This window comes from Coloeus monedula, assembly GCF_965178545.1.
Source record: "Coloeus monedula genome assembly, chromosome: 18".
In the NCBI taxonomy this organism is placed as follows: Eukaryota; Metazoa; Chordata; class Aves; order Passeriformes; family Corvidae; genus Coloeus; species Coloeus monedula.
In genome coordinates, this window is record NC_138798.1 from 8,341,647 (window position 1) to 8,355,174 (window position 13,528).

The following is a 13,528-nucleotide window of genomic DNA, read 5'->3' on the forward strand; positions in this document are numbered from 1 at the left end:
ACCACTTCAGCTTATTTTCAAAATAAATCATCTTGAAATAGATCCTGTGGTGAAATTGTCCACTCTCATTTTGTAATAACCTGCTCATTTGACAAGAACTCATTTCCTATGTGCCAGTCTTCTGATGTGTCACACTGAAGACACATTGGCACTGCTGACACACAAGAACTTCCTGGAGCCCTATCCTAGTGTGGAATCTCTTCTGTTGGGAAAAAAATTGCACTTTAAATGATAATTCAGAAAGAAGTAATCTTTGCTGAGAAACCTCAGGCTTTCTAAATAAAGAACAGCCTTTGCCTAACCCCTCTGTGTTTGTAAATCTCCCTGCCTTTATTTCAGCACTAATTAGAATACAAAATATGGCACAAAATCTATCTCTAATAGGATTCCTAATTCTTCACCTTTGCTTATGTCTGATCCAAAAGTTATGGTAAGCTGTCTCGAGATCACTGGGCTTTTAATTAATCTTTTGACTCATACTCCATCTTACTCACACAAATAATACAAGGTTTGTGCATAAGATTGATCCCAAATGTCATTTTCCCTCTGTCTTCCAGATGCTTAATATTTTAGGAATTAGAAAGAGCAGAAGCACTTAGGTGAGGGACACTCCACAAATTATAAACCAAGTGTGCTCTGCACACTACATTTCAGGTCCAAAGGCAAATCTATCCAAACATTGGTGGTGGGAGGCCTTGGGGCTGAGCAAAGCCCTGGCAAGGCTGGAGGGCTGGGCACAGCAGGTCTGTGCCATGGGACAGGGTTCATACACCAGGACAAGCAATGCTGGTGAGAGCCTGGACCCCCCTACTCACAGCCCTCCCAATAACTCTGCGCCTGGTGTTTGTCCTGATTGTCAGGAAAGGAGCAAAAACACAATCACCTCTAATCCCAAAGCCCCTCTTGCTATAGTATGGCTCCTGTGCAATTGTTCTCAGCTTGAATACCACTTCCGCCCATTTTCACGGGCTGTAAAGCCCCCCTATGTATCCCCTAGAATAATTTAATTAATACATAGCTGAAGCAGGAATAGATGTAATGACAGGAATGGTCATTTGTTAAAGAGCCACTTTGCTGCAAAAACATTGTGCCTTTGAGTTTAAAGGAATCCAGACTTTTCCAGCAAGGGTTTAACTTACAAGAAGGGATTTTCTTTACTTAACACCCCAAATAAAACATCATGCTGATTTGTACTTCCATTTAAGAAAGTAGAACCTTTTTATTTCTGGGAGTTTAATTTCCAGTGTTTTGACATTAACACCATCAGAAACCACAACGTGCTGATGCTGATGGGGTCCTCAGGCCCCCCAGCAGCTCTGTCAGTCAAGGTACCAGTAAGTCAAGTAAGCAAACCTGTGAGCACCTTGCACCAGTGGTCTCATTAAAGGTAGTCTGTGCAACAGACTTTTAGGATCAGAAAATAAAGTAATTAAAAACAGAGGTTGTTGCCAGTAACCAGGATAAAAGCTAATATCTGGGGTAATGAAAAGAAACAGACAAAAGTGAAATACCAGGAATGGAAATGCCTCTAAGCAGAAAGGTTCAGTTGCTCTGTGATTATTAAGCATGTATTTCCCCAGAGAAATAATTGCCTTGGATTAAGTGATTTGTAGGAATCAGTTGCTGGGTTACAGGTAGCAAGGGAAGGTGGGGTGAGGGTTGCAGAGGTAAAACAAGCCATGGGCTGGTTTCCTTTCTCAGCCCAAAGACCCAGGCAGCTGCGCCAGCCCCATGAGTGCCTCCCAGCCAGCACAGAAGCACACACAGGCCATGTATCAGAGGAAACTCAGAGTTCCGTGCTCCCGGGCAAGTGGCAAGGGTGGGGCTTTCCTGTGCTTATGGGCTAAGATAACTGGCATTTCTCCCCCCTTTCTTAATTGTTCTTCTGTGCTGTTCTCTATATAATCATTATTATCATCATAAATACAGACGTTATTCAGTTTCAGCCTGTGTTCTGGGTTTCTTCCTGTTCACCTCTGAGATATCTCTGTCTCTGTGGATGGTTCTTTTGCACATTCTCCCTGACACCAGGGACTCTTCTGAGTGATTGTAAGCAGCCTCAGTTTGACAGACTGCACAGCCCCAGTCACACATTCCTCCTGGACTTGCACACTGGAATTTGCAGTTTTGAATAATGGAAGTAAACTGTATCTATTTTATATACAACTGGGAGAGGAGATAAATCCTCTGAACTCCGTTTACCAGGCAGCCTTTGTTAGGAAGACATTGTCCATGCTAGAAATGTTTGCAGCTCCTCAGGCAGAGATAATCAAAAGGCTGCAATCATCCTGCATCAGCATGTCCAACTCCATGACGGTCCACAAGCTCCTGATGTTCTTGTATTTCTTTTTTTGGGTGTTGTGTGGCTATTTGGTGTCTTGTGGCTAAAGTTCATCTTCTGGTTGTTAAAAAAAGGAAGTCAAAGGTCATATCCAGTGTGCTGTGACCTTGTTGTCATCCTCCTGTTACTACACTGGGGTCCTCTGCTGAAGTCACCTGTCAGGATGTGTGCAGGGCATTGCTCCTTGTTACCTCAGCAGTCACATCCTCAGCTGTCAATCCATGTGATTCCTTTAACCTTTGCTTATTTTTTCTTCTGCTGCTTCTGCTTCACATGTGGACCTTTCCATTAATGCTGCATTCATATCAGTCTTAAGATTTGGATCACAAACCTTTGCATGCCACATTATGTGCTGTATATTTTTGTACAACAGAGAAAACCGCTTATATAGGGGCAGGAAATGTGCTCTTTTCAACTCTGTGATCTTCTCTACACTGGAAGGACACTTTGGGCTAACTGAAACTAAATCTAGTCAAACCAATTCAAAAGTCACTGTGAACATAACTTTCAATTTTGTCTAAAACATCTTAACTTACTGCAATCAAAACAAGCCTTTCTCAGGACACCCAGTGCAAAGCCACTGGAACACAGCTCCTCGTGAGTGCTGTGAGGCAGCTGGTGAGGTCTGTTATCTTTCTCCAGCTTCTGTAACTGCAGCATTCACACACAAACACTCCCTGCATCTGCCAGCCTGGGGGGCTGAGACCTGCTGCTGGCTGCAGGGGCTGAACCAAGGCTACTTTGCAAGAACAATCCAGGACACCAGCAGTCCATGAAGAGACTGTAGCAATTACAGTGTCTGCCCGGCCTGATGATAAAACCTCTTGTAAATACAGATTTTTGACAGGGCCATGTAACTCATTAACATACCATAAAGATTCAAAATGTACTCAAACAATTAAAACACAAAAGTCAGGTTTGGAGTCTTTGTGAAAACATGTATAAATTGTATGCCTTGCTCTTGGCACCAGGATCAGAGCTAACAGAGTTTCATGCCTGGTGTAAGCTAAGAGCAGTTATTCTTCCTGGACCAAACTAAGAATCTGTCTACTGGTACTGACAGGTGACATGCAGATCCCATATTCAAAGCGCTTCCATTTTCAGGGTGGCTCCTAAGCGTTTGACAGTGTTTTCTTAACTTTTTGCCTGACAGAGTGTGCAGGAGAGAGCTGTGTCTGTCCATCAGTGCTCAGTCTTCTGAAAAATGATCAATTACACTCCGATAACCAGGACTTCCACACTGCTGGGTGCCTGTATTGGCAAGACCTCTCCACACGTCTGGCTGCGGACTTTATCAGTAAATAGGAAATACACAGATAACGGCACTGAAAGGAATTTGAACAGCCGAAATCCGAGACAAGATGCCTCCCGCCCCACGCTTAACTGGGAACGGGCAGCGTTCCTCTGCGAGGTCCTCCCGGAGCAGGGTGCCGGGGAGACCAGAGCGAAGTTTCCCAGCTCCGGCGGGACCCCTCGAGCAGCAGGAAGGGCCGGACACCCGCCCCCTGCCCCTGGCCCGGTGCCGGCCCGCGGCGGGCGGCGCTGCTGCCGGGCAGGGCCGGGCCAGGCGGGACGGGGGCGGAGGGCGGGCGCCCCGCGGCTCCTCATAAAGCACTGCCCGCGACCGCGCCGCTCAGACCCGGCTCGGCAGCCGCCCGGGGCAGCGCAGGAGACCCGCCGCGCCCTCCTTCCTGCGGAGCCCGTGGGACAGCGGTGTCAGCAGCATGACTTCGGCGGCGGTGGAAATTTTGGGGCTGGGACTAGGCATCCTGGGCTGGGTGGGGGTGATCCTGGCCTGCGGGTTGCCCATGTGGCAGGTGTCGGCCTTCATCGACGTGAACATCGTGGTGGCGCAGACCATCTGGGAAGGGCTGTGGATGAACTGCGTGGTGCAGAGCACGGGGCAGATGCAGTGCAAGGTGTACGACTCCATCCTGGCGCTGCCGCCCGAGGTGCAGGCGGGCCGGGCGCTCACCGTCATCGTGGCACTGCTGGGGCTGGTGGCGCTGATGGTGACCGTGGTGGGCGCGCAGTGCACCAACTGCATCCGGCCCGGTAAGATGAAGTCCCGCATCGTGATCGCCGGAGGGGCCATCTACATCCTCTGCGGGGTCCTGGTCCTCATCCCGCTCTGCTGGTTCGCCAACATCGTCATCAGCGACTTCTACGACCCCACCGTGCCGTCGTCCCAGAAGCGGGAGATGGGGGCCGCGCTCTACATCGGCTGGGCGGCCACGGCCCTGCTGCTCTTCGGGGGCTGCCTCATCTGCTGCTGTTCCTGCTCCCAGCGCGACGAGACCTCCTTCCCCGTCAAGTACTCGGCGCCGCGGCGGCCCACGTCCAACGGCGAGTACGACAAGAAGAACTACGTCTGAGCGGGGCTGGCCCGCTCCGCAGCCCCGCGGGGCACGGACAGACGGCTGCGGGCCGGGAGCGTCTGCGGGGAGCTCCAGCGCTCCCCTGCCTGGAGGCTTTTCTTAACGGGGATCCCCGTGAAGCGGCGGCCCTAGGCAGGGCAGCGCCCGCTGCCCTCCAGCCCGGCTCCCCGGCGGGTCCGGCCGCTCCGCTGCGGGCAGCGCCGCGCTCGGCGCCGCCGGCTCCCGGTACTGACCGACCGCGCTGCTGGGCGAGCAGAGCCCTCCGCGGCCGCGCAGAGCAGCCGAACCAGCGTCTCCCCCGCCCGGGGCGGCCGGGGGAACCAAGGAGCTCGGGCGTGTCACGGCGGCGTTTACCGGGACGCCCCGTCCGGGCTTCGCCGCCGCCGCCTGCCCGCCCGGCTCCTGCCGCGGGCCTCGGCCATTCCCCGGCGTTATCGTGACACTTGTGAGTACTTTACCGCCCGCTGTCGCTGCCGGTGCCTCGGGGCACCGCCTGACTGCTGGCACCGGGCGTCGGATGCGCCCTGTAGCCGAGGAGCAGCTTCCCATCTCCGTCATCTCTCCCAAAAGGCTACATTTGGCAGTTCCCGCTCGGACTGATAAGGGGGGGTTTTGATCTATTTGGGCAAATAAAATAGGGATTCTGTCCAAAGCATGACACTAACCTTGGTCCTTAATCCCGCAAGCAGTAACTGTTTGGAGAAAGTTACTTGGCTTTCTTCAGTTGTTTCAGTCCCTCAGTGAAATGTATTGGTCTGTGTATATGAAACCTTGAAAGAGATTTCAGGTAGTTGCTGTCCTTTAGTGGAGTACAAATCAGATAACACAGAATTGTCCCTTGAGGTTCTTCATCTCTTCTCTTTCTTCAGCTTATGCTCTGTTTTTACTTGAATATGAAGTCATTGCCAGAATTATTCGAGGACTAGATTAAGAAATCTAGGAGATTACTGTATGTCCTGGCTCCAGCAGGGCCTCTGCTCCTCTCATCTGCACTACAGGAGACTGGAAACATAAAAACTGCCCCAGATACTGATGGTTGGGGGGAATGATGCCTTGGTGGCCTTCTTGCCAAGTTCTGCTTGCTGCCAATTTTGAAATGTGTGTTCAGTTGGACATGCACTTGGTTGGCTCCCCATCATGATTTTGTTAACATGTGCTTTCCTTCATTTACCAAATCAAGCAAAAAATTGCTAGAAGAATTTTACCAAAAATATCTTGACTGAGACTTTATGCCAGGTGATCAGTTGTGAAGTCATGACTCTCACAGCTCTCAGCTCCTCTGCATTGCCTTGGTAATACTCTGCAGACTGGAAGGAAGATGGTTTGGGCAACATAACTAATTTTCCTGAGCTCAACACCTCCTGAACTTCACCACAGCCTGAAATATTAGCTTACACTTTTTTTACACTGCAGAGACAAACCTTTTTAGGGGAGGGGCTTAAGGGGATGTGTGATACTCCTCCAATCTAATTCCTTGTAAATCCACACAGGATTATGCTACTGACGGTGGCAGCATCAGCATTGCCATAAGATTTCTACCAAGAGTTAGCGAGGAAATGTGCTGTTTATACTCCTCAGAGAGCAGCACTACGACCTCATAGGTCCTCACAATCACGTACCAATACAGTGCACACCTGCCCTGAGCATTAACTCTTGCAGCTTTCTGATAACACCAAACTTATGGACTAACCATAGCTGTGGGTCTCACAGATTTACATTGACCCTGTTCTTGCCTTGCTTAGCAAACTTAAAATCCTGGAGGTATCAACAATTCACAAACTGGAATAAGAGACTAAAGCCTTGCCTTTGCAAATTTTGATGTTGAATATTGAGCACATGATTTACCCTCTCGAAGATAACTGCTTTTGTTTTTTAAACACACAAATAACAGGGTCTGTTTTATCAGACAATACAAAAGCAGAGCAGTATGTCTACAACTACTTCTCTATAAAGAGGTGCAGTTCTAACGCTGTCTCCCTTTAAATAAAAGCTGTAATATTGTTTTTATGATGTGATATGTAGTTTTGGTACAAGAATGAAATGTTCTGTATTTCATCATTGCAACTTTTTAAGAACAGTATAGCCTTGTCAACTGTAAATGTATTTAAATGCATCTATTTTGCAAGAAATCTACCAAAGTTGGCTTGTTATATGGTTTGGTGCCTTTATTTGTTTCATGACTACTTTATTTTAAGTTGTAACATCCAACTGTATTTGTCACCCACCCTCACCCTTGCTCAGCTCTCTGGTCTCTAGAAAATGAGTCCACAGATACTAGCTGAAATCCTGGACCTCACTCTCTTTTGTCTCAAGTTAAAGAACTAAACCCCACTGACAAACATCTGCATGTCTCTGAACAGTAGAGCCTTCAGAAGTGCTGCAGAATTTGCAGTCTGACCAAAAGATGAAATCTTTTTGGACAATGCATCACTAGCATTTCAAATCAAAACTGGTGTCTTTGGGAGGGGGAGGGAAACCCACGCCTTAGAAGGGAATTTTAACAAGCCAAATTTCTTGTATCAAGGCAGGGTTGGATCCTCTTATAACCAAAATTTGAAAAAAATTACACAGAAAGACCTCTTGGAAGAAGCCAGTGCTAACTGTGCATGTGCTACTAAACATAGCATTATCCTACCAAAACCATAACTTGTGGCTGAGGTCAGTGGGGCAGCACCCAACAATACTTGCAGGAAGTGGGGTCCATTTGTAAAAATATTTTTGCATTTACTCTCATCCTTCAATATCCTTAGTTGTTGCTGTGCTTTAAAAGACAACCTGAGAGAATGCTGTTACTGATGTCACTGGCTTCAGGGTAAAAGTCTTAAGTTGGTTTTTGCTATGATTTGTTTTCTAAGAACAAAGATCTAGTCCTGAACTTAAAAACTTGGAAGTGCTCAGGATCAAGCCTGAACCTCATCCCAACAAAAAGATAAACCTATAGCACTTGTTTACTATTTTTATTTTGTATTTATGATTATAAAAATAAAAACATGTAAACCAATCCCTGAAGAGGGTCACTGTACTTTGTGAAAGCCACTGGATTGTTTGGGCTCAGGAAGGTGGGATGTGATATTGGTGCCCAGAGGGAAATTACCTGGGCTATCTTTGGGGAGGAGAGCTGGGTCACCTCTGGGGAAGAAGGAAGGGCTGCTCCCTTGCAGAGCAGAGCAGTCAGCATCTCAGCTCTCCACTGAAGCCTCAGACAAAAGAGAGCAAGTAGCAGCAGTTAGTCTTGTGATGTGAGCACATTAGGAAGTGGAGTGTGAGTCCCAGCTATTTTGGGAACAGCTCTAAGCACAAAGCTTTTAAAGCTTTCAATTTCTACACGTTTAAACTAAAAGGAAAAAATCCCACTGCTTGGATCAACCCCAACCTGACCTGATACCCTAATTCTTTCTGCCAACTATTTCTTTTTTTTTTTCAGTGTATTCAAGCTGGGGAAAAACATTTTCACAGATGCAGCAGAACAGAATCTAAAAAACCCCCCAAAACCAGTAAAGACTGGTAAAGTAAACTGTACAGACTAATTGCTAGTGGAGAAATCTGCCTAAGTTATATGACTGTCAGGGAGGACATTCAATATTTTGCAGATTTTTTTTTTTTGCAAGATTTTCAAGCTTTGTTCTAACAAACTGTTGCTTTAAAAATTAAGAAAAAACATCTTCAAAGCCTTCATTTTGCAGCATTCTTGCCAGCTCGGTTGAGATTAACAAAAGCTCCTTGCCACCCTCCCATTGCTATGCACATGCTGAGCTGGAAAAAGGGTGTCTGTCGGCTTGGCCTTTGTCCTGCTAAACGAACCATTTCATAGTTATGAATTTGGAAGTAACCTGCAGTTCATACCCTGCAAATCTGGTTAGATCCTGTCTGTGCAAAGAAGGGAAATGCACCAGGCAAAAGGAAAAGGAAGCTCAATCAGTCACGTTTGCTGCAGGATGTTTAAGGAAATATTTCCTTTTCCTGTCCAGAGATGTTTGTTGGGCATCTGCTCTTTGGAATATATGAAAGCATTTTACTCTTGAAGTGAGAAAGCAGTGTAACTTCAGATTTTTATTTAAAACATATTCTCTGATCAAATATTATGCAAGGAATTTTTCTTTTTCCTTGGCCATCTTTCAAACTCCATAGGCAGGTGTCCTCCAACTCATCCATATATCTGTAATGCTAGAAGATAGTCCTGCCTGTCAGGAGCCATATGCCGCATGTAAGTGCCAAATTCATGCATATATTCAACAATATATTAATGCAGTATTCAGCATCAGATGGTACCACAATGCATCCCTTTTTGTGTGTGCACCGAAGAAGAAAATCATTAATTAAGTACATGTGTTTGAGGATTTGCTTTTATAAGTCTGCTTGGTAAACATAACAAATATTCCTGCTGTATTAGATTAACTGGGAGAGAGCAGGTGAGTTCTCTTTTCAGGTCAAATACTGCATTTGCTTTACTTGTAGCCTGATTGTGATAAGACAAATAATTCCAAAAACAAAGCCTCAAGAGGGTCTTATATTTCTATTTTGGACGTGACTGACTTCTGTCATTCTTATTTTGATCAGACCTTTGTTTGTGTCTGTGCATGTGTGACTGCTCCAGACTGTTCCTTGCTGACTCTCTGCAGCAGTAGGCTCTCTGTCTAGAAACCCCCTTCTACCTACTAGAACCCTCAGTTAGAAGAAAAGGAGAACTTCAACCACTGTGTCACTGATAAAACCTCCCACGGCAACAGTGAAGGCTTTACAGTTGCTTGGATACACAAGACTTCCTTCACCTTTTCTTTTTCTTAAACACAGATTGAGACATCATGAGTCAATTTAACAGTGTCCTTTGTCTGTGGCATTTGGGGATTTTGTTTACAACACTGAGCTTTCCCCTCCTTCCAAAGCTCACCATGTGGATTCAACCCAAAATTGGACAGAGAAAGGTAGGGAGTAGTAGGACTCAGCATGGAAACAAGTGTTGTGCTGAAGGTATCTACCCAGGGCTCGTGCCAGTCTTCTCATCATGCTTGAGCCCAGCTGCACCCTGGCCACTCATCTATTGCCCTGAGCGAGAGCTTTGCCTCTCTGAAACTGGCACCTATTAAGTTTGGGTTGCTGATTGCCGTACCCAAATAAACTCAGGATCATGGGGGATCATATCACACAAACTTTACCACTTAAAATGTGAAAATACTCATCAGCATCAGAGCCTGTTTTAAAATCGATACAGGAAAATGAATATATGAATGAGTCTGGATGTTACCCATCCTGACTAGAATTAATTGGTGCATTAACTGAACTACTGGCTTTAGCTTTTTGATTTGAGAACAATGGAATCATACAGCATGGGGAACTGTACATACAGCACTGATTAAAGCAAAAGAAGAATGAGCCTTGAAACTACTATCCAGCTGTTTTGGTCTCAGGCTACAAAAGGGAAAAAAAATGAAAGCACCTCACTCCACAAGCCACAGCCTTTTCAACAAGGCACACAAATCTCATTACATTACTAATGGAGAGTAAATGACAAGACCACGTCTGATACCCAGTACAGAACAGTACAGAAGGACTTTGACCATCTAGAAAACCAGGCAGAAAATAAAATAAGCTGCATCTTTTACTCTGATCCTCCTTGAATGGCAAAAGCCACTCAAATTGACTAAAGCCCTGGCAGCAGCTGGTAGGATATTCATAGCAGGTACAGTGTGTTCCTGAAGCTCAGTTGATATGTCATCCACACAAGTTACTCTTTCTTTTGGAAAAAATAGCCTTAGTTTAGGCATGATGAAGTGCCCCAGTGCTATTATGTACAGCAATAGCAGTGGATCCATTCCTTACTACACCTCAGCTCCAAATCCAGTGATGTTCCCTTCTGGTGCATCCTCCAGGCTGCACCAGCCACGCAGAGAGTTTGCATGGCCCAGGGAGGTGCTCTGGTGCACACAAACAAAACAGATGAGACGAAGCCTGTTCATGTTTATTTACAGTGAAGAACAAAAGTAAATATTTAAAATAGCTGATTTTTCCAGGCAAACAAAAGATAACCCTCTCAAAAGTGACTCTGGTCCAGTGAGCAAGCTGTGAACTCTGTGCCAGTTGTATCATCCTGTGCCTCTGTCATTGCTGGCTTCTGCAAGGAGGTAAGTTACACATGCCCATTTTAGGTCTTACACCTTCTAGCGCCAGCTGTGCCAGCTGTGGAACATTTTGGGGTTTTTTGAGACAACCAGAAGATTTTCATTGGCTGAACAAATGCTCTAAAAGCTAGGAGCTGCACAAAACCAGATCCTACAACAATTTTAACCTGGTAGCAAAAATAGTTTGCCATGTTAAATGCATTTTTGGGTTTCAGCTGTGTATGTTCCTGAAGTTTCAACCAAGCAGGTTAGCTGACAGAGCTCTGAGTGACATTCCTCTTGATGCCACGCCAGGTACTATGACAATTATTCTAACCATATGTGGGTACCTCTGGGCTCCTTTCCCACTTTCAAACACATTCGGAGCTGAATCGATTCCCCTCTGTTACACTCATACATAACTCATTAGCATTAACTGTGCTGGTTATCAGAACACTTCCACAGAAGGTTAAACCTTAAGAGAATTTAGGCTTGGGCACAAAAGATCACTCAGGAAAGAAAAATAGGCACCGCTTGACAAGAACATATGTGAAATCTCAAAATGGTATGATTCAGTTTCAATATACCTTCACATATTTGAAGGATTGGGGCAACAAACAACAATCACCAATTCTTATCAGCTCTAACAAGCGCCTAGCACGGCAGAATTCTTGCACTATGTATATTTTTAGATTACTCGTCCAGTTATAATGTTCTGTCCTTACTGTATATCTTTTGTTAGAATTAGGATATCTGTTGCAGCAGCCTGGATAACCTTTAGCCTGAGCTACAAAACCTTTAACAGTTTCCAGTTATAACAGCAATCTTTCATTCTATAATACAAATAAACCCAAGTGTTATCTCAACACAGAAGACTCACATGAATACCCAATGACTACAGAATGATTTCACCATTTTTTTCCTCTATAATTTCCTGCTATTATTTCATTGGAAGCGACTGCCAAGATCCAAGCAACATAATACATTTCACTGTTTACATCTACTTTATTTTTGTTATACTGTTGACATTTCAAAATGTTGATATGCAAGGCAAGTTTTAAAAATTGAACATCTACTTGAATTCCATTATGTTCTTGAACCCTTACGTTATTTTTAGACTGTCTCGTTTTCTCCTGATTTTCTTGTCTTGTCCAGTTGAGAATATCTATGCACACAAATACCTGCCAGTTTTATAAAATCTTAACTCCCACAGCTTGTGCCATGGAAGAGGAATTTCTATTTTTCAGAAAGGTATAAGACACATTAATGTCCCTTTTCAGACATATGGAACTAGTTTCTCCATAAATATAATCTTTGTCTACTGTAACAATGTGGATTGAGCAGCAGTTTGGAGAAAGAGGGAGTTCCATTGGGTGGGTTAGGAAGAAACTAAACAAAGGCATCATTAAAGCAGTTATTCTGCAACTACAGATAGTGGATATTCCCAGAAGCCAATATCGTTCTAAGATTCTAGGGCTAAAATGCTGTTGTTTGGATAATATTAAAAGAGGCTTCTTGTCTACCTGGGGTTATTAATGACTACAACTATTTAAGACATCCATACCATCATTATAGTGTTCCTCCTAAAAGGAACGCTATTATCCATGGCATCCTGCCCAGATTCCTGCAGAGCTGATTACATTCTTTAGAACCTGCACTTTTAGTTCAGTACAGCAATCCTGACTTCATACCTGGATGCTGCATGGGCTCATTTCACGCTCTGAAGCCATTACTGATGTCTGTCCTAAAGGCTGATCATAGGTGGTGGGAAGAGCAATCCATTTTTCTCCTGCCTCTCTCACAAGGTTGTAGATTTTTTTGCCTTCTCTGCAAAATGTATTCACAGCCTTGCAGAAATGGCCTCTGGCAGATTGCAGTGGAAGTGTTGAACTCCACTGGTGTGTAGAAAACAAGCCCACTTCAAAGGCAGGGTAGGAGGGGGCACTAAATTGTAAGAGGGAGTTTTTTCCCCTTGATAGAGTTACTGAAGTCTGAGTCACGTCACAATATGAAATTGAGAATTTCAGTTTTAGTACCTGTTTCTACACAGGAATTTGGTTTGCAAAGGAAAGGGCAAACTGCAATCCTTCTCCTGAGCCAAAATGTCTTAGTCTGTTCTGCCCTCATAACATGGGCAGGCAGGATGCAGGAGCACTTAAACTGCTGTGGAACTTCACTTTGCGACCTTGCAAGTAACTCTGAATCAAACAGAAGGGTCTTAACTCAGAGGGAGAAAAAGGAAAGACATAACGATAGTGCTTCACAATGAGCAAAGTCGGGTAAGACCCCACCCTGCTGTAGGCACCAAACTGAGTGTCTGAGGTGACAGAGAAGGCACAGACACTGTACACTGATAAACAGTTAACAGGAATGAGAGCCTGGAAACGGAAATGAACATATCCAGGGCAGAAGCAAAAACTAAAGAGCTCAATTAACTTAAAATGTAAATGTAGAACTGCAGCTAACTTTTTTTTCAGATTGTACCCAAGTTGAAAGTACAATAGGAAAGGACTTTTTTAACAGACTAGAAAATAGTACATAGAACACGTATGTCGGTAAGGTGGTGAACACCCTGGACAGTGGGAGGGTTTAAAACTGATCTCAGCAATGTACAAGTTTTTTTGTTCTAAAAACAAAAGGATAGAACTAATATGAGTGACTGGACACCGGATAAAAACCAGCACAAGTTACTAAATATAAAGGCATGAGATGAG

The 13,528-nt window shown here is 44.9% G+C and overlaps 1 protein-coding gene across 1 annotated transcript; it reads left to right on the forward strand.

Annotated features, from left to right (window-relative positions):
- Window positions 1-3,992: 3,992 nt before the first annotated feature.
- On the forward strand, window positions 3,993-4,727 carry CLDN5 (claudin 5). Its single transcript, XM_082293093.1, has one exon. The coding sequence runs from the start codon at window positions 4,066-4,068 to the stop codon at window positions 4,714-4,716; it is 651 nt and encodes a 216-aa protein (XP_082149219.1). The 5' UTR covers window positions 3,993-4,065; the 3' UTR covers window positions 4,717-4,727.
- The last annotated feature ends 8,801 nt before the right edge of the window (window positions 4,728-13,528 follow it).